Raw genomic sequence first — 25,518 nt, forward strand, 5'->3', positions numbered from 1 at the left:
TAGATTTAGGCATTGTTTATACAAATATGCCTAGCCAGTTTATAGAAGATGCCTAGCAGCCATGCCGGCACCTAACTCTAGGCGTGTCCAATTACGCCAAGTAAAACTTGGTGTAAATACCAGTGCCTAGGTTAGGTGCGGAGGTGTATTCTATAAATGTGTGCGTAGATTTTCAGAACGCCCACTGTCCACCCATGGCCATGCCCTTCTTTTGGCAGCACACATTAGACATTACATGTACCACTTTACAGAATACGCCTAGCAAGCTGTTCAAGTAAATTCTGACTAGTGTCAATAATTGCTTAATTATGAGCGCTGATTATTATTATTTTTATTTTATTATTTTTGTTACATTTGTACCCCGCGCTTTTTCCCACTCATGGCAGGCAATGGAGGGTTAAGTGACTTGCCCAGAGTCACAAGGAGCTGCCTGTGCCGGGAATCGAACTCAGTTCCTCAGTTCCCCAGGACCAAAGTCCACCACCCTAACCACTAGGCCACTCCTCCACTCCACTAATTATGAGCGCTGATTGGCTTGTTAATTAAATTGCACATGCAATACAAATACGACTGGATTTGTGTGCGCAATTACGGTCACACTATATAAAATCTGGGCGAAAACTTTACAGGTCTTCTGGGGTAAACATGTTTCAAAACCATGGCACATGCTGCAAGGGGTTCTGCAGGGCTCTCCACTCTCTCCTATTCTATTCAATATTTATTTGAGCGGTTTAAATAAGGTTTTCACCCCTTTTGAAATGTCTTACTACTCTAATGTGGATGACATCTCCATTTTGTTCCAAACTCAGCATACTTAACAGGAGACCTTTGTTTTTATGATCTGAGTGTTTGAGAAAATTCATCAGTGGATGTTAATTGACGGTCTGAAAATTAACCCAGATAAAATTAACATTCTATGGGTGGGAGGAAGAGATGTTGATATGCCAATGATGAAGATATGATTTCTTCTGAAATGTCTCTTCAACCCGATACTAAGACTCTCAAAGTAACATTTGATACAAAGCTAAGTATGGAGAAACATATAACTGGACTGGTCAAGAAAACCTTTGCCAAATTGAAATTGTTACGAAGAATTAAACCACTATTGAATCCATCCCAATTGCAAACAGTACTGTTAGCTGCCATTATGAGTCAACTGGATTACTGTAATATTGTTTTACTAGGCCTTCCCGATTCCATTCCTGTTAAGATTACATTAGAGTCCTGTAAAAAGCCAGAATTCACTTTAAATTGCTTTTAAATGTTTATAAAATTCTAGATGGGCTGGCAATCTCTGTACAACTCTCTTTATTCGTCATCTACGTTCCTATGCTCGTCACAGGAAATTTGATTAACAATTCAATCAAATTCTTTGTATCAGAAATCTACAACAAGACAAAGATTAATTGCAGGGAGAGGAATCGATCTTTAGAATAAGATATAGAGTAGTTTAGAAGTAGTCGGTTGTTATTACATGTTCAGACGTCTTCTGAAAACTTATTTGAGTAATATTTGATAATGTGATTAAATTTAGAGTTTTATTGGGTCCTTTTACAAAGGTTCGCTAGCATTTTTAGCATGCGTTAAATGCTAGAGATGCCCATATATGATTGGTCAGAGCTACCTCTGCTGTTCGCCTATCAGAAATTAGATCGTCGGAATCAACTGATGCATATTTAATGGCTGGCAGGCTGGTAAGACGCTGCAGTCATTTTGTTTACAAGAAGACCGAAGCAGGAGAGCAAAAAGTATGTTGTGAAGGGTAACCATCAGCATTATATATAGATTAAAACATTTTGGAGACTATGTGGCAAGATTTGCAAGTAACTTGATTATCGTTGTTTGTAGAGAACCTCTGCCCTGACGAAGTCGCGAAACCTGGCCAAGTCGGTTGAGGTTCTTGAGGTCTTTACTCTGCTGCCAGTTAAGTGAATGAGTAGATGGGCGCAATGTTATATTAAGAAATGAGTTGTGTAATGAAACATGAAATTTTTGAATAAGGGATTTGATTAATGAAAAAAAAGTACACAAAAAAAACCACATACTAAAGGATCATAAGTACATAAGTACATAAGTAGTGCCATACTGGGAAAGACCAAAGGTCCATCTAGCCCAGCATCCTGTCACCGACAGTGGCCAATCCAGGTCAAGGGCACCTGGCACGCTCCCCAAACGTAAAAACATTCCAGACAAGTTATACCTAAAAATGCGGAATTTTTCCAAGTCCATTTAATAGTGGTCTATGGACTTGTCCTTTAGGAATCTATCTAACCCCTTTTTAAACTCCGTCAAGCTAACCGCCCGTACCACGTTCTCCGGCAATGAATTCCAGAGTCTAATTACACGTTGGGTGAAGAAAAATTTTCTCCGATTTCGTTTTAAATTTACCACACTGTAGCTTCAACTCATGCCCTCTAGTCCTAGTATTTTTGGATAGCGTGAACAGTCGCTTCACATCCACCCGATCCATTCCACTCATTATTTTATACACTTCTATCATATCTACTACTACTACTATTTAACATTTCTAGAGCGCTACAAAGTGTACGCAGCGCTGTACAAACACAGAAGAAAGACAGTCCCTGCTCAAAGAGCTTACAATCTAATAGACAAAAAGTAAAGCATTTAAATTTAAAATATTTAAGCAGTCAAGCACAAGAGAACAGTCACAGCCGTCTCTTCTCCAAGCTGAAAAGCCCTAGCCTTCTCAGCCTCTCTTCATAGGAAAGTCGTCCCATCCCCACTATCATTTTCGTCGCCCTTCGCTGTACCTTTTCCAATTCTACTATATCTTTTTTGAGATACGGAGACCAGTACTGAACACAATACTCCAGGTGCGGTCGCACCATGGAGCCGGCATTATAACATCCGCACACCTGGACTCCATACCCTTCCTAATAACACCCAACATTCTATTCGCTTTCCTAGCCGCAGCAGCACACTGAGCAGAAGGTTTCAGCGTATCATCGACGACGACACCCAGATCCCTTTCTTGATCCGTAACTCCTAACGTGGAACCTTGCAAGACGTAGCTATAATTCGGGTTCCTCTTACCCACATGCATCACTTTGCACTTGTCAACATTGAACTTCATCTGCCACTTGCACGCCCATTCTCCCAGTCTCGCAAGGTCCTCCTGTAATCGTTCACATTCCTCCTGCGACTTGACGACCCTGAATAATTTTGTGTCATCGGCGAATTTAATTACCTCACTAGTTATTCCCATCTCTAGGTCATTTATAAATACATTAAAAAGCAACGGACCCAGCACAGACCCCTGCGGGACCCCACTAACTACCTCCTCCACTGAGAATACTGGCCACGCAATCCTACTCTCTGCTTCCTATCAATGACGATGTGCACCTGACTGCCAGAAAACTGTAAGTTTAGCAGTCAGGATGCAGGAATTCTGAAGATCCTTCACAATAGGTTAAAATACATTAAAAAAAAAAAATTCTGCCTGGGACAGGCTTGAAGGTATTAACATACATTAATCCCCAAGCTGCCTTAAGTAATTTTGTCCTGATCTATGTGATTTATCATATATTCCTATAGGCATCTCTACCATTTAGCGTGTGCTAAAAATGCTAGCGCGACTTTGTAAAATGACCTCTTAATGTTTTATTCTGTTTTTGAATAATATGTTCTTGGAACTATAGCCCAATTCCTTATTTTTTTTGTGATCCGCCTTGAGCCATTATTGGTTAAGCGGAATATAAATGTCCATATTAGATCAGATTAGAAAATATTATTTCTGATAATGAAAAAAAGTTAAAAGTGTAAAGATTTTCAACCAATTGTGCTCTTTGGATGTTTAATATAGAAAGATACTAATTTATGGAAATGCATGGAGAGAATAGCCTCAAAATCAGATGCCACAGAGTTTTGCAACCCTTGCACGTAGAACAGCTGATGCAGGAAACCTTATCAGTATTCAAATCAACTAGTGACACGCCACCAATATCTAAACAGATATTTATTGCCTGACATTTACAAGATTTTACTGGCATGCTAGGGGATTTTTAACGATAAAAGCAAACATGCATCCACTACCAGAGTGCAACCAGTGTGGGTGTCTCACAGCTTCCAAATGGAGACATGCAAAGCTATTATCAGTATTAGAGGCAGGTAAATTGAGGCCCCTGGACAGTGGGAAGAAGGGATTTGAACTCATAGGTTCCAAGATTCTGTCCTAGCTATTGTGGTCCTTGAACAGCATCTCCTATTTATTTACTAACTAAGGGGACCTTTTACTAAAGCTTAGTGTGTGCTCATCATAGTAGTGCAAGCAGTGGCGTAGCTACATGGGGCCACGGGGGCCTGGGCCCCTGTAGATTTGGCCCTGGACCCACCTGCCGCCGACCCTCTCGACCCCCCCTCCCCCGTGGGCTACCTTTCCTGGTGGGGGACCCCAATCCCTGCCAGCCGAGGTCCTCTTCTTCCCGCGAAGGCTTCATTCTGTTTCTGACGTCCTACATGTTGTACGTGCAGGACGTCAGACTCACAGAAACAGAATGAAGCCTTGCAAGATGGCTTCGTTCTATTTTTCTGAGTCTGTACAACGTGCAGGACATCAGAAACAGAACGAAGCCTTCGCGGGAAGAAGAGGACCTCGGCTGGCGGGGATTGGGGTCCCCCGCCAGCAAAGGTAGCCCATGGCAGCGGCGGGGGAGGGTTGTCGGCAGGGGTCATCATAGTAGGCGGCGGCGGCAGCAAAACCCGCAATGGCGGGGAGGGTGTCAGTGGCGCTGGGGGGGGGGGGGGGGGGGGCTAAAACGTGCCCCCTCACCTCAGGCTCTGGACCCCGCTCCCGCTGAAGTCTGGCTATGCCCCTGAGTGCAATAGGTATAAAATGGGTTTCTTAGAATTTAGCGCAAGCTAAGCTTTAGTAAAAGGGCACATAATATTATTCTGCCTTTTCCAGTTGGGCTTATGGCAGAATACAATGCATGAAACACAACTATAATACACCAGTTAAAACAATGTCATCTGATTCATCACATAAAGCAAACTGTCTCATCCCATGTAGATACGAGGCTATGACATAAAACAATGAAATCCTATCTGAGGAAAATCTAGCCAAGGCTTTCTGCTTCTGCAGGAGGCTGGCCACAGCCCTGGAGGTCACACTGCCTGCCTGTGTCCTCCTGCAGAACTGATTCTTCACATGATGCAATGTTCAGTTTAGGATTACACATCAAAACTGCTCCATCCCTGGGTGAAGGCCTCTTATATTACCTCATTTAACCTCTGTGGTTTTCCCATGGGGATTTTTGAATCTGAAGGCCAGCTGGCCAATGTCATAAAGAGATTTCTAAGATGGCTGCTGGCTGGACAACACATAAATCCCTTACCCATGGATTTTTCTGTAAATGCACAGATAATAGTGGGCCATTTAAACAATTAAATGGTCCTGATACTATGGGGATATTTGTGGCCAGGTTTGGGGCAGGGCAAGAGTGGGCTAAAAAATTATCCATTTAGTAGTGATATTCAGCTGCTATATGGAAAATTTATTCATGTACTTTAGGCCAGCTAAACAGCAGGCCTAAGCTAAAATGATAGCACCAACACCGTGACCACACTATCTGTACATTCAGCGAATATACAGATTAATTAAAATGCTGGGGCCAGTATTTATCTTAATTCAGTCACAGCAGTGGGGCAAAATTGACCCTCAGGATTTCCATTTTTTAGTATCTTTCTTCTTATTTTCCATTCAACCTCCTCTCAGCTCATTTTTCCAATCACTTTCAGCTTGGGAAATTTATAGGCAAGGCCTGGGACATTATCTCATAAGGCCTGCTGAGGTCATAGTCACAACGTGGATGGGTGTCCGTGGTGGTCACCAACCTCACGGTGGTAATTAGTGTGGATCTGTCTCATAAGGAGCTGTTTTATTTCATCTAAACTATCAAACACCACACTGCAGTCTACCGAATAAAATCTTCAACTGATTCAGAACACAGCAGCAGCAAAGGTTATCATGGAGAGGAACAGCTGTGACAGTGACCCCTTGCTGAATTCAATCTACTAAATGACTGTGTCTACATTCAAAGTCCTCAGGAGGCTACCCCTCTGTCAAGTAACTGAGTCCACTGTATCCAGCAATATTTTCCATCTTAATCACGGTATTTGGGTCAAGACTTTTGTTTGCAGGTACCTATGATTCAAACAGCAACACTTTCCTCTACCCATGAACAACATACATTCATAATATACTGCTTGAATCGCTCTCCCATCATTCATTCCTGCTCCCCTTACCTACTACAGAAGTACACAAAGAATAGTCAAAGGAAGTAAGACCTTCTCAGGCTTCCACTTTCAGCCAGCTCCCATATACTAAATTTTTATGTGACACAAAATGGGCAAAATCCTTTCAGTACATCTGGCCGCAAAAAGTCGGAGGGAGAAGATAATTCCAGTTCTTTCCCCTGTAAAACCATCTGAAGGTTATTCACAGGTGAGGGGCTATTAATACCTCCCCCCACCACACACAAACACTTAAAGAATGGAGACAAAACAGCCTCCAGTGTTACAATGCCTGGGGGGGGGGGGGGGTGAAGGGAGGGAGGGAACCCTCCTGGTAGAGCCCTGGGAAAGGTAAACACTTCATTCCAGCACTTTCTGTGCCTCTTGCGATTTCCCATGGGGATAACCATCACTCCGTTTCTTCCGAATCGTACTTGAAGTCTTGCAGAATTTCGCTGATTGCCTCCATGGTTTTAATTATCCTGCAAGAACGGATGGAAAGTATAAATAAAATACATATGGGCTGTATTCGGTGAATATGTAACTCTAGGTAGTGTTTATGAAATACCAAGGGAGAAGCAACAACCAGAGGCAGAGAACTGGAAGAGCTCTGAGGCTCTGTGTCTTGCACCAGGCTAAGGGCAGAACCAGTTGCATTCAGAGGATCCTGTTATGAGGCCTGAGATTAGGCAGTGGTGCCATAGGGTTGAACTTTTCTGACACTCATTCCACTAGAACAGAGGTAGGCAATTCCAGTCCTCGAGAGCCAGAGGCAGGTCAGGTTTTCAGGATATCCACAATGAATATGCAGGAGATAGATTTGCAAGCACTGCCTCCTTGGTATGCAAATCTATCTCCTGCATATTCATTGTGGATATCCTGAAAACCTGACCTGCCTCCGGCTCTCGAGGACCGGAGTTGCCTACCCCTGCACTAGAACATTCCATTAGAACAGAGGACCCATAACATTTGGTTCTGTCTCCCTGGTACATTTACGTGGCATGTCTGTTTGCACTGCAAAGCCTGGTGAGGGAAGACCAAGAGTTTCACGGAAGACTTCCCCAGGTAACAGATCTCCCACTACCCTACAATAGCAAGCAAGAGAAAGGGCTGAGAGATTTCTGCACGACTTGTTGAAGTTTTAGTAGTTAAGTCTCCACTTACAAATAAAAACAGCTGCCAGATAAGGTTTTACTATTATCACCCATCCTATGCTTTTCAGAATAAACACAACCCTCTTGGCTATGCTGCCAGCCTCAGGAGTGGACAAAAAGAGAGGTAACATACACTCAGAGGATGCCCAGTGAAGGCTGGGCAAGATCAACATATTCATGTCCTTCCTCTCCCTACCTTTCAGAACATAACCCCACTTCAACCCTCATCTCAAGGAGCATGCCCTCTTTCCTTCCTGCTCCCCCTGGAAGAGAAAACAATGTAAATGCACTAAAAGCAGCCTGTTGATGCCCACTTCATTGGAATCACTGGTTTAACACAGCCCTGCTTTTCCTTTAGAAGCAAAGTAGATGAGGACAGTTTCTCCCCAATAATTCAGTGCATTCTGCCCACCTACTTGTGTTTCAGTTCCTGCACTTCTTGTGCATGTGCCTCCACGCCCGGGTGGTCCAGTGCATTCTGTTTGGCAATCTGCAGCCTGGCAGTCTGTAAGAAGAGAGAAAAAATACTCTTCTGAATGAGCTCTGGCTGATCACATTGCAATCCCACTGACTAGCAATCCCCAGAAAATGGTAACACAAGCACATCCAGAAACGTCTATGTAATATGTCTAACAGAAATACATTGTAAGCCACATTGAACTGACAACCGATTCGAAAATGTGGGGTACAAATGCAGAAATAATAATAATCTCTCTCTTTAAGAGAAAACGCCTGGGCCAGGAGCTCTCCTAACACAAAGTGCAAAATCCAAAAACACACTGAAGAATCTTAAATGGAGGGTATGCATTCATAATAAAATTTACACTATTATTTATTAATTGTAAAGCTTGTGATTGGATTGGTATTGAAGATGATTGCCTGGTTTTGGTGATTCATGTTAAAAGTATGATTGTAATGGTATGGATGCTTTTAGAAAATCTGATGTATCAGATCTGATTGTTGTTTGTTACTGTCTGTGTATATATGTTTTATTGCAAGCCACGTAGAACTTACGTTAGAAGAGCAACATACAGTATTAATGTAATAATTAAAACACTACTGATTGTACACAGAACTGTACAGGTATACACAAGTCAATCCCTTATCTGCAGAAAAGACATTTAAAAGGAAACACGAAAAAGTGGTTTTCTAGGTGGAACTGGATCTAATGATATTCCCATTTTAAGCAGGGATCATCACATCACAGTTGTGTTGTTTGCCAGTTGGCTGTGACTCCTCTAGCCACAAGCTCAAGAGAACCATGTACAAATGGTCCAAGTCCCTTTCTTCTTCTTTACCAGCTCCAGTTTTTCTTTCTCCATCTCTTGGATCTTCTCAATGTGCTCTGAGAGGTCTGGACGGCCATAAACCTCATGAAAGCGGTCCTTCATCTGGATGATCTCCTTGGAGATGCTATTAAAGGCCAGGGTGATTTCATGGACCAGCTGCCGATACTGGATAAAGTCATAGTGTGGGCCCGTGTTCAAGTAAGCCTGATGTCCCCTGGAATTCAAACATTTGGAAGGGTTAAGAGAAAAAATTATGATGTAATGAAGTTTGATGTTGTAAGAGAACAAGGAAAGTTCCCAGCCCCCCATCAGACAGTGGAGCTATCCTAGGTGGGTGTTAGTTTTACCAAAACAGTTAATTCCAGCTGCAAAATCCCACTCCTCTGCTGCTAGGAATGGCTACCTTGTGCCCAGTGGTCCATAACATAACATTCATTCCCAATTCAAGGCACTCCTATGTTTAATAACAAACACAATCATGAACAAATGGAACAGTGCCATTTTTGGAATTTTGGCAGAAAGCAGGGATTATACTGGAACATCCTTACTTTTGCAAGTAGAGACCTGGCTTACTATAACACAAAGGAAGACGATACGATACTGCTGTATTTGCTCTGACACATAGGACATGAAGAAACACTTTACAGCTATAAGAAAAGTGCATCCCCAGTCAAAACATTGAGGCAAAACGTATTGCAATGCAAAGGAGAACCATGCAGCATGCACCACTTGTATTAAAGTAACAATACTAACTGGAAGCTCACTCAGTAATGTCTAAACTCAGTTCAAAGCTAGAGTGAGAAATGAATTCTCTGTAAATTAGCACCATACAGGAATGATGGGGGAAAAGACCTCAGATGCCTATGATAACCTCAAAAATGCTGTTGTAATATCAAATTCCAAATGGCTCCTGGCCGGTTAAATGGCACTTAACTGGCTATCCGGCAATATTCAGCCGGAGATAGCCAGTCAGTGCCGGTTAGCACTTACCGGGTAGCCAGCTATATTGTGCAATATAACCAGCTATCCGCTGATATTCAGTGCGTTGCCATATAAGTTTGGCCACCAAATTAGGCCGCCAAAATAGCAGGTCCTACCTTTGGCCAGTTTTGACTTAACCGGCCAGCGCTAGATATTGGCTTCACCAGTTAAGGGAAAGGGAAATGGGACTTGATATACCGCCTTTCTGAGGTTTTTGCAACTACATTCAAAGCGGTTTACATCTATTCAGGTACTTATTTTGTACCAGGGGCAATGGAGGGTTAAGTGACTTGCCCAGAGTCACAAGGAGCTGCAGTGGGAATCAAACTCACTTCCCCAGGATCAAAGTCCACTACACTAACCACTAGGCTACTCCTCCACTCCACAGTTAAGTTGAAACCGGCCAAAAAACACCTGTATATATAATGCTGGTCACTGGAAACATCCCAACATTACCTCCTGTGGTCTGAATATCGGCTCCATTATGATCAGTCCTCTGACAGCCCCCAAGGCACACCTATAGGAATCATTTAAAGGAAGGTTATTCTATAGAGTTAGAGGCTACAAAGAAAAATGCAATATGCAGAGTGGATTCCACTGCTTGCCCTGGTACAATGGAACGTTGCTGCTATTTGGGTTTCTGTCAGGTACTTGTGACCTGGATTGGCCACTGTTGGAAACAGCATACTGGGCTTGATGGACCCAATGGTCTGACCAAGTATGGCTATTCTTATGTTCTTAATCTTTTTAGGTTAATTTGAGAGATGCCAGCATAAATAGCAAGAACCCACAAAAATGGGGAAGAATATATAACTTATAACAGATCTTAATTTATGTAAGGCCAGAAAACTAGACTTAGCAGCATCAGAAATGTGTCTAGTGAAGTAAAGTTGGGAGTCCAAGATGACCCCAAGATATTTGAAAGACTCAACCACTAGATTGCCCAAAAAGAACAGGCACCACAGAGGGACAAGGAGAGTGTCCTGGTTGAGTACTAGGTTATGTGTCTTTAGCCAGCTGGCGAGAGCCTCCAACAAATTTGAAGAGAGAGATTAACAGAATCCTTGTAGTATAATGAAACAGAAGAATATTTGTCTGCTTAATAACAGGCACTAATGCCGTGATATTGTATAACTGTTGCCAAAGGACTGAGGGAAAACATTGAACAGTAAAGGAGACAAAATAGAACCTTGAGGTACTAGACAGGAGGATGTGGAAGAAGACGTGGCTACTGTGAAAATGTGGTATTGGAAAAAGAAGTAAACTAAGAACAAACTGAACTGAACTAGCAATGCCAACTGCTGAAAGACTCTTCATATGTGTCAGAAAGATTGGGTGATACTGCTAGGGCAACTGATCCAGTTTACTATGGATTTGGCTAAGGGAAGTCAAGAGGGTTTCAGTGCTATGACTAGCCCAAAGCCGGACTGGTGGGAGTGGGGAGCAGAAACAGACTGAATGTAGAGGATAAACCGAGAGAATACCATGTTCTCTGTCATTTTGGATAGGAAGCACAGGTTAGAAACTGGGCAATAGTTAGCAGGAACACCTGGGTCTAAAGACGCCTTTTTCAAAACAGATGTAGAGGAAGAGGGTGGCGGTGGAAAAAAAAACTCCAGGTAGCTGCAGACGAAGGCTCACAGTTCCATAGGCACTACAGGGGCTGGTTGTAACTGAGCTGGAAGCCCAAAGGGGCAGCAGCTGGACAGAACCAATTCCTTCATTAAGCTAACAGCAAGGATAAAGGGGTCCACCACTGCCCCAAAACCTAGCGGGCTGTCTAGTAACAAACTGTGAACCAAGACCCTAGTGTTTGGCATGTCAAGAAGATTCCCTTCTCCTGGAATCCAGCCTTTGAAATGCATAAAAGGGTCAATTACTTTTACTCTCCAATGACTTTCACTATAAACAGCTAAGGACTCAGGATCACTGCCAAAAGCCATGCTTTCACTTTAATAAAGTTTTTTTTTTTTTAATTAGTTGATGGAACTTTGTTTATAAAGTTAACTGTATTCCAAGAAAGAAAATCTCTTTTTCTTTCTCCCTCTCTCTAAATAAAAGACACAGAATTTTTGTATTGATTTATTAGGCCACGGGCATCTGGAGCTCTCATCAGCGCAGCTACTGTCATGCTGGTTTAAACATTATCTCAAAACACAGAACAAAACAAAACAAACAGCTCAACATACAAAATTAAAAAAAAAAAAAACAGTTACAAAAACAATGAGACAACTAAAGATCCTCAGCAACATTAATGCAGCATGATTTGATCTTGACACATTTTCACCAGTTTCACATTCCCCCCCTCATACTCATCCACCCACCCCACTTTCCGACAAAGACAGCAATAAAATCCTAAGGGGCCCTTTTACTAAGCTACGTAAGAGTCTACGTGTGCCCATGCGCCAAAATGGAGTTACCACCCAGCTACCGCATGGCTGTTGCAGTAATTTCAATTTTGGCGCATGTCCAATACGCGCATCCGAAAAATATTTTTTTATCTTCAGACACGTGCCAAGTGGAATTTGACAGGCGAAGTCATTACCGCAATGTTATCACATAAGACTTTACTGCTAGATTGGTCAATGGCTGGTGGTAAGGTCGCAGACCCAAAATGGACGCCCGCCAATTTTGATTTTGCTGCACGTCCATGTTCGGCAAAAATAAAAGAAAGGCCTTTTTTACAGGTGTGCTGAAAAATGGACCGGCGCGCACCCAAAACCCGCACCTACACTACCGCAGGCCATTTTTCAGCGCACCTTAGTAAAAAGACCCCTAAGTGAATCTTTCTGTAAGTTCTTTGGAATGGGGCTCACATACTGTTTACATCCTTGTGACACATGCTAATTATTCCTGGCTTGGGCCCACACCAGTTATGAGCACCGTGCACACATCACTGACCCTTCTTGTGAGGAAACGTAAATTGCACCAAGGAAGCCCCCTGTTTCTACTAAAAGAGGACATTACTGTTGCACTAATGGAATTACTGTTGCAAGTTCCACCATGCAACACAAACCAAAAACTAGAGTCACTGCTGGAGAGAGAATTTGTTCTATTAGGACACTGAAGTGCAAAGCATGGAGAGAAAGGGCATTTTAAAAGCTGTCTCAAAAGTCTGGTGAGGCCACAATGTTCCCCAAGAGGGTCCACAGTACTGAGTATCCTTACATCCTCAAGGGGAAGAAAAAAAGGGCAACAAGTTGATTTACGGAGTGTGCAAAGCGTTGTATGCCTGTGCAATGGATCTTAGGAATGTAAAATATTGAATGATTAATTGATAAACGATAAAACTAACTATAAGATTATTCATTTAACTGCTTAATACATGAGCAGGATCCAGGCCTGAGCACTTGAGGGAACATGTGATGGATGCTGCCAGAAACACATGAGAGTGAGGCAGACTCTAGAATGGCTCCAGTGTTTCCGGGTCGTGGACCCAGCAGCAGGATCATCACGATTTATTTGTGGCCAGTCAAGCTTCACGACTGCCGCTGCTTCTCTCCTCCTACTTTAAGCTACCTGATGCCACCTCGCCACCAGGCTCAAGTTCCCACTCTGCTCTGGCACTCTACACCTCCAGTCTTCCACTCATCCTACTATTTAAATAATATTAATTGTTTAAACTTAGCACTGGACCAGGCAGGAGTGACTGGGTATCACTCCTTCCTGAAGATACCCTCCCCCCGACCACCAATGATGTCAAGGTAGCCCTTTGAGGGGGAAAGGGCTACCTTTGATGTGAGAATGTGGGCTTAACATTGTGGGGGTGGGCAGGGAATGAGCCAGGGGAGGAGGACACCCTGCATAGAGGTTCACATTGTCATGATGGTGACTGTTTCCTTGTCTGTACTCACCTCGCCCTCTGGTGGCCAGAACTGGTGGCTGCTATGGACTGTCACATGTTGCAGACTTCAGCCCAGTCCAGTCCGGATCTTCCGGGCTGCCAGACTTGCTTTTCTTGTTTGTACCTGAACAGCACCCGTAGCTGCCCTGTGACTCCTGCAGTTGAACTTCAGCTGCTGATGGGCTTTATTAACCACCTGGAAATTTCTGTGTTTGCCTTTGCATCGACTAAGGTCCCTGGTATGTTGGTGTGCTCTGTTGCACATTTGGTTATTCTGTTTCTTGTCTGAAATCCTTGCCTGGTTCTAGTCTAGTCTTTGTGCAGTTAGCTTGTACTTTGTTGCTTGTTTTCTAGTCTTGTTTTTCCTTGTCAGGTCCCTGGTTAGTCTGTGTGTAGGTTAGCTGTTAGCTTTTACTGCTAGTTCCCTTCTTAGTGGCTGCTTGGCAGCTTTCAGTTCCTGTCCTTTAGCCTGTCCACTTCCTGCCTAGTGTTGTATTGTCTGTCTGAATCCTAGCCCAGTTTTCTGCCTTGCTTCCCATGTATATTCCTTTCTCCTCTGACCCTCTGTCCCTGTTCAGCCTAGTTGGTATCTGGTTCCTGCCCTGTCCGGTAAGTCCTGCCGGCCGCCTACACCCAGGGGCTCAACTCCTGGGGAACGGCGGTCAAGTGCAGGTGAAGTCTAGCTGTTCCTGCTCTGCCTGTTCCAGCTTGTTTGCCTCAGCTGCAACTCCAGTCCGGGGTTCCAGTCCTGTTCTGCCTTGTCTCTGGTTTGGGGGTGGTTTTGCCTGCCACTGCTGCTCCTCGGCAGTAGCCCAAGGGCTTACGAATCCAGTTCTGCCTTGAAAACTGCAGTCGTTTTTATCGGTTTATATCTGTAGGTGTCGGCCCCAGCCGAACGGTACACATCACCCTAGCAACAGCTCCTTTAAGTTTTGCTATTTGTTGCGTATGATTGAGCAGCACAGCGCAGCTTTGTATACGGTAAGTTTTTCATTTCTTCATTTTTTCTTTACTTCAGTCAGTTTCGTGACGATACAATTCACGTAGTTTGCATTGGGCCTTTACATAAACAAGTGCTGGTTCCAGAACCCAGCGTTTTTCATTTGGCGTTCTTTTGGTTCGATCACCTCGTAGTTCTGACAGCCACGCTGTTTGCTGTCAGTTTTTTGCAGTATGCTTCACACTCATATGTCTCATTTGTTTTTTATGCCACTCATATCATTTTTCATTATTATTTTGTCCACATCGTTTTTACCAGTTTCGTTTTTTATCTGCACCTCGGGGAGTGACGTCACTATCACTTCCGGCACAGTGCTATGCTTCAGATGGCGAGCCCGCCCTTTTTAACTTTAACTTATTTAAGTTTGGATTACTCGTGATTACGCAATTTTTCAGTGCAACTTGGGTGTTTTTATATGCACCAGCACTACTTCCAGTATTTCGTGGTGTTTACCATTTCACTGTGCTTCCGTAAGTGTATTATGTAGGCGCAGTTCCATTTTGTCACGTTCTGCCGTTTCGTAGTTTAGGGTGTGACTTCATAGGTCCTTTTTTGCATATGCCACATTTGTCATCATTATTACATTTTCCACCATTTTTTATTTTTATTTTTTATATCTTACGTTCATTTTTGCTTTTATTATCCCTTCAGGAGTTTTTTACAGTCATTGCTGTTCTACTATTATAAGGGCAGTACTCTGTCTTTTGATTTTCTTTTTTGTGTTTTCTTTTTCTTTTTAGGGCTTTGGCATCAGCTGGATTATTTATTTATACATCGGTGGTACTTAGCAACAGTCTGTTTTCATATCATTTGGCGTTTAGCAACATTTTTCAAAATACTTTTCATTTTTTATCCTTACATACATAGTCTCATCTTTTTCTATACCTTTATGCATATTAATTTTGAGATCCCTGTTCATACTTCTGTGTCCTGCTTTTATTTTATTTTGCTACATATGATTGTATGTATAGTATGTATTTATTCATTTTTATTGATTTATACATTTATTTTAGATACCTCTTTTAGCAGTTTTAGTGCTGTTTTTTCATCTGACCTACAAGGCATTTTGTCTTCAGATAACACTAGGTATGTTCCCTATTTTGGCATTATATATTGTTGAGTACTTTATTTCATGTCTTGTCCTCATTTATCTCTATGTGAATAATTTTATTCCTTATTGATTTATATTCATATTATTTATATTCATAACATTTTCATTTATCATTATTTGATATACTTTTTATTCTATTTAGTTGTTTTAATGGTTCAAACATGTATACAATGTCATTTGTATTTTCACGGTTTAATTATGTTTTTAATTACATTTGCATTTTTATGTATATTATTTTATAGACCCCTGACACAGGCCTCACGGCCGAAACACGTCACGTGTCGGGTCAATTGTGCTACTATTAATAAAGACCTTGTTCAGGAAGACACTCATTGTGAGAGGACTTTTATTGGATCCACTGTTTGTTTTGCCTACCGTTGAAAACCTAACATACATACAACGTTATGCTCTTAACCCAGGATTCAGCAACCTGTGGGACTGGGATATCGCAGGTTGCTGAATCCAGCAGTAAATCAAGGTGCAATAGAAGGCAATCTTTTATTGCACTTGATGAATTTTCCCCCTAAATGTCTATATCATATCTCCCTTATCACTCTTTTCCTCTAAGATATACATATCAAGGTCTTCAAGTCATTTCTCATATGTCATGACACAAACCCCATATCATTTTTGTTGCACTCCTCTGAACCGTTGCAAGTCCTGATCTCTCTTGACCAAGCCAAAAATGTAGAACTGCCATGAGTAAAAAAGGAGCCCCCATCACTGCCAGAAAAGATATCAAGCAATAAAATAAAATAAAATAGAGGTGCACTTGATATTTCTGCTTACAGTCTATACTCAACTAAAAATAGTCTCCAATGTGTGTTGAATGCAGGGAGTACTTCTTTCAAACTTTTTAACTCATCATTACCTTAGAAGTCAGTTCTCTGACACATCAGTGACTCACCTGCTGGCATAGAACTGCCTGTAACCTTATGTTGTTGGAAAATTTTTTGTGACATTAAAAAATAATTAACTTAAATCAAACAACAGAGAACATACATAAGGCCAGCCATGCAACTAGGTGAATTAGGTGTCCACCTAGGGCAGCAGCGTGGCACTGGCAATGCCAATAAGACAAGCCAGAGAACAGCAGCACAGCCACAGGCCTTTGAGTACCTCTGCATGCTCAAAACCGGCCAGGTTTTGCCCCCTCTGACCAGAGGTTTGCATGGCAGGGAGGACACTAGGTCTGGAGATTGCTCATGCCACATTTTGGAGGATGGAGGTAGAGAGATAGGCTGGTAGGTGGTGGCAGTAGGGGTGGAGGTGGAGAAAAGGAGATATGCCGAACATAGCAGGGGTGGGGGAGGCAAGGAGAGATGCTAAACGTGGCAACGAATGAGGAGGAGGTAAGGAGAGATGCTGGACATTGGAGTGGAAGAAGGAAGGAGGAAGAGATGCTGAACACAATAGGAGGAAAGGAAAGAGATGCTGAGAGGGAGAGGGAAGGAGAGAAGCAGAGATGCTAGACACAACAGGGGGAAAGGAGAAGGAAAGAGAAATGCTGAAAAGATGGGCGAGAAGAGGTGCTGGACACAGTGGGGGACAGAAAAACAGATGTTGGACAGGGTAGAGGGAAGGGAGGGAAGCAATGCTGGACATTGGTAGAGAGAAGTGAGGGAAGGAGAGTTGCTGGACATTGAGGTGGAGGGAAGATATTGGGCTATGGGGAGGAGACACATGGCTGACGGTTCACCTAGGACATTAGATACCCTTGAGCCAGCTCTGAACAAACCATGCACAAGACTGGATTCAGAACACTTTTCTACTTTGATATTCCTGAAAATGACTTGCCCCCATCAGGTACAGGCCATTTTCAACAGGGTTACCTGCCAGACTATAGTAGAGCTTTATCTATTTATTTGCTGCATTTGTATCCCACATTTTCCCACCTATTTGCAGGCTCAATGTGGCTTACAAAGAGAAAAGGAATTCACAAAAGCCTGAGACAGGCACAGAGAAGCCCTTATCAAAGAAGTGAGGGGAAGGTCAAAGATCAATGTGGGTCTCTGGTATCGGCACCAGGTATCAAGGTGAGCAGACCTGAAGTACTTAATAGGTCTTATCTGTCACCTATGACCCTCAACCCAAATCTGAAGTCAATCCATGTACTTTACAAACAATAACTGTCTCTCCATACTAATGTAGAGACAAAACCACCCCTTGAATGTGTTTTTTTGACCACATATTGAAAATTGATCATGCAGTAAAAGGACACAGCCTGTGGAATCATCTATTTCCCCCCTCAGATCCAGAACCCTGATCAAGGGGCACAAAGATAGAAGATAAATTGCTTACGCTTCAAAGAGTCTGTAGGCCTCCACTCTTTCAGCCTGTAGGGCATACAAGCGCTGTACCAGGGCCTTGAAATCATTCTCAGACTGTATGTAAAACAAACCAGACAGAAAATATGGCATTAATCAAGTTATCACAGATGCTTTCAGCAACTCCTGGCCTTTGTTTTGAGAGAGAGGTGTGGAGGGTATGATAGCCTATACCATATGGCATAGGCAGATGGCAATTCCAGTCCTGGTTTTACCCTATTGCATGTATGAACCTGTAGTTTTGACTGGCCCATTGAATTTCCTAAGAAATATCAGAACTACAGATCTGTGATTGCATTAGGATAAAACCAGAACTAGATTAGTCTGTCCCTTATGACATGGAGTCTGGTAGCAACCCCAATGGAGGGGGGTTAACTGCTGCCTGCACATTCTGGGAATTGTAGTCCTGATACTATTTATTTCATCTGGAGGGAAGGGTAGTGTTTAAGTAGAGATTTGGTGATTCAAGGGCATTTAGGGGTAATTTATAGCAGGTTATCTAAGCCTTTATGTGAAGGCCATGTAACTTATTTCTAGCCTATTTTATAAAGCCATATAGACAGTGCATTTTTTCTAGCAAAAAAGGTGCCGGTATTCAAATGCCTGGCCACCCGTCAGGGGTGGGGAGATCACTGAGGAACCCACCCCACAATAGCCAGGCTCCCTTCAACCAGTCACAAAATGTATGACAAGGTAGAATTGGTGTGTAGAGCCTGAGCACTTTCATTAAAACTTGGGTATCATGGGTCAATTTTAGCAGACAACGGACAAGGTGCCGGTACTCAGTACCCCCAAGTAGCCCCTCAAAAAAAGCCCTGCATATAGACATCTATGTGTCCTTATAAAACAGCAGGGCTAAACCAGCAGAAATTGTGGCTAGACTGAAGCTGTACCCACTTGAGCCTGAAAGTTCCCTAACACTTTTCGAGAGTGGATGTAGTGGATAATGAAGCTCCCCATTCAAATGTTGAAATATCAGGAAGAAGAAGCTCTCTATATGTGGTCAGAATAGAAAATTAAAATCAGATTTCTTACAAAAAAAACAAACTCCACGTGAGCCCCATGCATTTTCATTGGAAGCTTGCCATCACCACCTCCTCTTCCATATCTCCCTGCTGAACTGGCAGCACTGACTCCTCAGACAGTTGCCAACTCACCCTCCTTCTTGGCCACATCCCTTCATTTGCCTCTGGATGTCCTTTACAGAATTGCTGAGCCTAAAGCTGCCTGTTAGGGGCTGCTCTCTAGGGGTGGCACCTGAGCATGCAGCCACTCTTCAGCTGTTTATGGGTTTTAAAACATTTTTTGTATATTAAAGAGCCAAAGTACATGTGTTTAAAAAAAATCATTAAAAGCATGAAATTGAGACAAATAGCATTATTCCCAAATATGTATGATGATGCAAAATTAAATATTATTTTGAATGAGATACTGCTATAGTGTATAAAATATTGTTATTATATTTGTATGTATGCCATTTTGAGATATGAACATTAAAAAGCAAACCACTTGATAAAAAGCACATTTCATGACACAAAAAGAAACTTAAGGGGTCCTTTTACAGAGCTGCATTAGGCACTAACACGCATCTAATGTAGCAAAAACAGCATAACACAGGATATGCAAAAGCATTTGGAATGTCCACATGGTAAGTATTTTTTGAGGGGGCGTGCCAGGTGCAGAGTGTGGGCATTCCTGTGCTAACTAGTCAGTGCATCTACATTACTGCACACTAACTGGTTAGCGCCCGGATAACGTGGGAGCTCTTACTGCCTACAAAATAAGTGACGGTAAATGCTCACGAGGTAATTAATGGTCACTTTTTACTGAAGCTTTGTAAAACGACCCTAAGTCTTTGTGCCCTGTTGAAAAAGCCAACATCTATGGCCTGTGTTGCTGATCATTAGAAAGAAAGAGATTTTCTCCATAATGTGGCAGTAAATTCAACACTTTAGAAGTCAAAAATTTATCTGAGCTGTTTGTGTGTGCATGTGTGTTTTACCTGAAAGAAAAGGTTTATTAAGTTTAATGCAGTATAACAAGAATATGGTCATTATATGGAGCAATGCACATTTCCAGCTTTAATAGTTAAGGTATGGGACATATATTTCCAACTGTTACAAAATATTAATTCTCTGTTTATAGCAACATCATGAGGTTGGCAGAAATCCAAGACTGGCAGGCAGTGCCAGCCATATCTTTTAATCTGAAAAGTCAGATTACAGATACGGGGCACTGCAATCTGTGTCTGCACATGCTGAAAGACCTTGCATGGGCTCTGAGTGCCACTACTTACTGGAAATGCTATGGAAACAAATGGAGGGACCGGCTTAAGAACCCAAGCAATAGTAGAACCAAAGCTTTCCTAAAACACTGATCAAGGGTCCTAAATGGCTGGAAGAACAGTATCAAGCGAGATCTGAGACATCACAGTAGAAAGGTACATCGGATCAATCCGTTGTGCTTTTTCTATCACCATCTTCCCAATTTTAAGTGAGAGCTGGAGCGCTCAAGCCCCACAGCACAAGCCCCCCTAACTGCAAAGGGGAAAGTGCTCACCATGGCAAGGAACAGGAAATCCTGTCTATATGGGACAGAATAAACATAGGCCAGAACTCGAACTCTCCCTCGGCTTCTTTTGAGTTTTGACTTTGCGTACTGCCTCTGCCACTGACTGAGACTGACCACCAAAAAGGCGCTCCGCTCTCCGAAACTGTAGCCTACGAAGGGTGCCACCTATCGCACTGGCGGAGGCATTACTGCCTACACCAAAGTAAGCAACAGCAATCTTTAAAAGGCACCATTAAAAGAGAAAGGAAATTGATAATAAAAGGACCAACACCCTTTGGACATCTCATCTTGGCCAGATTTTCACCAGCAGTTTTGTTAGTTGTTTGCCTATATATTTTTTTTAACATAAAGGTATACATACCGTTTGGTAAACTAAAACGGCGGCATGCTCAGTCTATTGCAGTCAAGCTCCGCCTACTGGCTTTACCCATATAATGGTCTACATAGGACAACCCGTGTCCTGTTTTATTTAACCTCCTTGTCAAAAACAAGGGAGAAACCGAACATGTTTACTGCTGTCTCCTGTCATTAAACCTTGTTTTAACTTCGAGAAAAACACAGATCCTCCTAAGTCACGCCCCCTGTGACGTAACGTTATCTTCCTGTGGCGAAGAACCAGTCAAATATTACGTGAGCACGGGGGGCTCGCCCCTTTTAAAGGTGGACGAGATTGTATGCAAATAGGAGGGTCCGGGAGAATAATCAATAATCTCCAGCGTTAAATACTGTCAACAGAGAAAAAAAAAAATTCGGAGGATATATGTAAAAATGTCCATATCTAAACGACTGGCAAAAGAAAAAAAATGAACTTTTAAAGGTTTTCTGATCGAATCCGGGAAGATCCCGATGATCCCGCGGTATCCGTTTTTTAACCTTTTGCCGAAATAAATCTCAACCTAATCCCCTTTGTGCGTGAGGCATGACGTCAAGGCAAAAACGAGGAAGTCGTTTCCGTTTCCTCTCTCTAAGCTACCACGTGACTCTATGGTAGGCAAAGAGGCCGTTTCCACTTCCGGTTCGTTCTTTTTCTCCCGTGGTTGGGTCGTTGAGCTACGAAGGTGCGTTGGTTCCTGTGCGAAGTGTATGGGTGGCGAAAAGCAGGAGGAAGTTCAGCTCAGAGCTCGGGCCTGCAGTGGTGTTAAGGGAAAGGGGTTCTGGTGGGCTGGAAAGAACTGGTATAGGTGGGCTTTGCAGTCACCACGTGCACTGAAGTTAGGTTTGCGGCCGCTTCTAAGAATGGAAGTAGTGAAATTTGGTGTGAGTAATAGCAACTAATTTCTCTTTTATAGGTAACTCACTGGAGTCACGATGCAGATCTTCGTGAAGACCCTTACAGGGAAGACCATCACTCTTGAGGTCGAGCCCATTGACACTATTGAGAATGTCAAAGCCAAAATCCAAGATAAGGAAGGTAATAGACTGCCCCGTGGTGTCTTTCTTAACTAGCTTATATTTAACCGACTGCAGAAAGGTCTTTCTTGGAAATATCAAAAGGACAGATTAAATAAATCAGTTTGCCAGTGCATTATGGTAGCCTAAAATTTATAGGGGACCCTCGTGCTGTAGGAAAGAATTCAACCTTTCACCTTTAAATACTTTATCCGTGCCTAAGGAAAGTTGGCTGCCTCTTCCTTAAAGGTGCAGGAGGATGTAGCTCACCTTTTGTTGTAATAAAATGTGAAACTTTTTTTTTTTCAGCTCTGGGTTTATTTTTATAATATTTGCTAAAAGTCTGGCAGGGAACCTTTTAGGGAAAAGTGGGTATGTTTGAAGGATGTAGAGTAAGGTCCTGTGTAAAAATGACTGTTATTTTCCCTTAGGTATTCCGCCTGACCAGCAGCGCCTTATTTTTGCTGGCAAACAGCTAGAAGATGGTCGTACCCTGTGTGACTACAACATCCAGAAAGGTGTGCTCACTTAAAACTTATTTGGTTTAATTTTGAGAATAGAAACATAAATTTTTAGGATGTTCTCCCTGTTTCTCAAATAAGTGCATATTTAAAAAAGACAAGCTGAAATTGAATTATTTTTTTTTCATTCTTGAGTTTTCTTATTTCACATGGTGAACTCTTAATTAAGCTTTATAATTGCATATTGTAGTTATAAGGATGACTTTTGTTACAGAATTCAAAGCTAATTCTTGTTATAGCTTTAATTTTTAAAATATTAATTTGGCTGCCTTAGTAGGTGAAAGTGAGCAAAGATCATTCTTCTGTGAAGAAATAGAAAGAGACCGTGAAGGATCATTGTAATTAAGGAGGAGGTGTTTACTTGCCTTTATAGCTAATAGGAAGCTTGGCGAAAACATTTAACATCAAAACTGTTAGTTCTTTTAATGGACCAAAAAGGGGTTGCATAAATCTGGCTAGTTTAATACAGCATCTGAAAAGAATTTTAAGAGTAAAAAATAACCACTCATAGCTGAGCAGTAATGACTCAGGCCCAGATGCACAAAACCTAACAAGCCAGCAACATGGTTTTTACACAGGTTCTAACCGGTTTAGCTAGTACGGAGTATAGCGAGGCATGCACAAAAGGGTTCTTCAAGCTCTCTTCCTGTAGCAGGTAACAAAAATTGTGTGAAAAGTCTTTATAATGAGGTAATGTGCATGCAAAATGATGCACAGCCATTTTCCGAGTGATGCACACAAGCAGTCCCTACCTTTACTGTGGAAAATGTAATGTGAGGTCTGGAGCTGTTGGTCCTGATAGTTCTTCACTGTCCCAAGTAGGAAACCGGGAGAAACAAAATGCGCCAGAGCTTTTCCACATAGGCTATACAAATCCCTGATCTGTTTGTTTCCCCTGGAGGCAGGTGCCACTTTTTCCCAGCAGCAGGAAGGCAGGGAAAATACCAGAGCCCCAACATGGGTCTGTCCGTCAGCTGCTACTCCAGCCCGCAGGGAAGACGCTGAGCACCCCAGAGCACAGGAGAGGGGGGAAGCTACACTGGCTTTCATACACGCAGCTTCTTTGCGTATATGTGAGCCGTATACAAGCACCTCTCTGAGCATGTGCAGAGCAGCCACGCTTAGCGATTGGCTGTTCTGCGCATGCTCAGCTGGCCAACTGGCTCCTCCCCCATCACATGCAAATGAGCTGTTTGCAGAAGCAGCGAGCAGCTCATTTGTATGCGATTCGCTTTGATAGTCACTCTATTTCCAAAGCGGTAATTTTTACTGAGGTGGAAATAGTGATTCTTTATGGGGAACTCTGTGCATCTCGTTGTCATTGAATCCAATTAGTATTTAGAGTAAGTGATGTCAAACACAACATTACCACCACCCCTTCTCCCACTTCCAATGAACAAATATGCCCTGATTTTTTTTGTTGTAAATATTTTAGATTCTGCCCATTTCAGAAATTGAGCAGATTACATAATAGATATACATAATTTAAAGTGAACAATACAGCATAAAACCTCATACTGTTCTCATCTAAGTTGATACTGGAACACCACCACTAAATGTACACATGTAGAGGGATTGGAAAAAAAATTGCATCAACTATGTTCAGCATTCTCTCTTGTGAATAAATTGCAGACAGCTCCCAGCAGAATATGCAGCTGTAGTGTGTAACTGGCATCCGGTTTGTAAGACATTGGCTTAATCCATATGTTAATTTTCCAGAGTCCACTTTGCACCTGGTGCTGCGTCTCCGTGGTGGCATCATTGAGCCCTCTCTTCGCCAGCTTGCTCAGAAGTACAACTGTGACAAAATGATTTGCCGCAAGTATGTTTTTTAGGGGGGGGGGGGGTTGTTTAATTTGCAGAGGTACTAAAGGAATGTGTTGTTGATATAGTTGTAAATAGGTCAGTTTGAATGGACTTAGGCATTGCTTGCTATCTAATAAGCCAGCAAATTCTTAACTTGGGAATAAGATTGTTCAGTGAGAACATTGTCCATCTATACAGTACCCCTCAAATGAACCCTGGAAGGGTCGTGTGAATGTGAATCCAAACCTAGATCACAACCCTTGACCTCAAGGAGGAGATGCAGGTAGAACCTTCTGCTGAATGAAGTGAATTGTTTGAAGTCATGGCTTCTGTAAATAGTGTAGTGAAGATGTAACTAAGACATCTGTCTAAAGAAAGAAAATAAAATGTTGGGTAGACAAGTTCTTCTACAGATTCTACTGCATTACAGGGAAAATACCTGAGCAAACAATTGGAGCTAGGGAAAGTAACTACTATTACCACTTACCGTGACCATAGCACAAGAAGCACTCCTTCACAGAGCCCACCATTTGATCAGGACAAACATGCTGAATACCGCTCATTGATGTGATTCATCTGTCTGTTAGGGGGATAATTTTCCTCCTTTGCATGCATGTTTGCTGCTACTTCTGCAAGCCTTAATATATCTTTTTCTGTTGCAGGTGTTATGCCCGCCTGCATCCTCGTGCAGTAAACTGTCGTAAGAAGAAGTGTGGCCACACCAATAACCTGCGGCCCAAGAAGAAGGTCAAATAACCACCCTGGGCTTTGTTCTTATGCCTATGCCTTTGTTAGCATAAAAACTCTTGAGTGAAGTACTCTGAAATAGCTATTCTTTTAATGTTTTTAATGTTATGCAGAGTGACCTTGCTCAGTAAAATACTATAGCTGTAATTTTGTGTGTTTTATTTTGGTCATGTGGGGATAAAGTGCGAGAACTATTTGGGAATGGGACTTGATATAAATCTATAATGCGTTATGTCATTTATAGCCTGCTAAAGCCAGCAGTTAGTTCTTAGTGGATAACAATTCCAAGAATACTTGATCAGACACCTAGGATGACAGAAAAATCATATGCTAGCCAGCACTGAAAAATTCATCTATCCAAGATATATTTACAAAACAAAATTGTTTTCAGAGCTTTTTTTTTTTTCAAGTTATTATTACTAGACTCAAATTTGGACAAATGTAAAAGGAAGCGATTGGTAGATTATCTCCTTTAGCCCATACTAAATACATAACCAGTTTCACTGACAGCGTGTTTCATTTAGAT

General features: G+C 42.3%; 2 protein-coding genes across 2 annotated transcripts; one reads left to right on the top strand and one right to left on the bottom strand.

The window, feature by feature from the left end:
• Positions 1 to 4,825: 4,825 nt before the first annotated feature.
• Positions 4,826 to 20,648, bottom strand: REX1BD (required for excision 1-B domain containing). Its single transcript, XM_030218050.1, has 5 exons — positions 20,518 to 20,648; positions 17,933 to 18,015; positions 8,705 to 8,909; positions 7,823 to 7,911; positions 4,826 to 6,734 (listed from the first exon to the last, which is right to left on the bottom strand). Exons 1-5 carry the CDS (start codon positions 20,518 to 20,520, stop codon positions 6,662 to 6,664), a joined length of 453 nt encoding a protein of 150 aa, XP_030073910.1. The 5' UTR covers positions 20,521 to 20,648; the 3' UTR covers positions 4,826 to 6,661.
• Positions 20,649 to 21,481: 833 nt separating this feature from the next.
• On the top strand, positions 21,482 to 25,139 carry UBA52 (ubiquitin A-52 residue ribosomal protein fusion product 1). The gene is made up of 5 exons (XM_030218051.1): positions 21,482 to 21,587; positions 21,819 to 21,940; positions 22,350 to 22,436; positions 24,159 to 24,261; positions 24,908 to 25,139. Exons 2-5 carry the CDS (start codon positions 21,838 to 21,840, stop codon positions 24,999 to 25,001), a joined length of 387 nt encoding a protein of 128 aa, XP_030073911.1. The 5' UTR covers positions 21,482 to 21,587; positions 21,819 to 21,837; the 3' UTR covers positions 25,002 to 25,139.
• Positions 25,140 to 25,518: the final 379 nt, after the last annotated feature.

Source organism: Microcaecilia unicolor, chromosome 11, assembly GCF_901765095.1.
Source record: "Microcaecilia unicolor chromosome 11, aMicUni1.1, whole genome shotgun sequence".
In the NCBI taxonomy this organism is placed as follows: domain Eukaryota; kingdom Metazoa; phylum Chordata; class Amphibia; order Gymnophiona; family Siphonopidae; genus Microcaecilia; species Microcaecilia unicolor.

What these genes read in the sequence shown, in the direction of transcription:
- REX1BD (XM_030218050.1), bottom strand. An exon ending in GCCTACAGACTCTTTGAAGC is followed by an intron (nt 8,910 to 17,932) that starts GTAAGCAATTTA and finishes TTTGAATTCCAG; the next exon opens with GGGACATCAGGCTTACTTGA. An exon ending in GTGCAGGAACTGAAACACAA is followed by an intron (nt 6,735 to 7,822) that starts GTAGGTGGGCAG and finishes CCGTTCTTGCAG; the next exon opens with GATAATTAAAACCATGGAGG.
- UBA52 (XM_030218051.1), top strand. Translation starts at nt 21,838, where the DNA reads ATGCAGATCTTCGTGAAGACCCTTACAGGGAAGACCATCACTCTTGAG. An exon ending in CAAAATCCAAGATAAGGAAG is followed by an intron (nt 21,941 to 22,349) that starts GTAATAGACTGC and finishes ATTTTCCCTTAG; the next exon opens with GTATTCCGCCTGACCAGCAG. An exon ending in TGACTACAACATCCAGAAAG is followed by an intron (nt 22,437 to 24,158) that starts GTGTGCTCACTT and finishes TTAATTTTCCAG; the next exon opens with AGTCCACTTTGCACCTGGTG.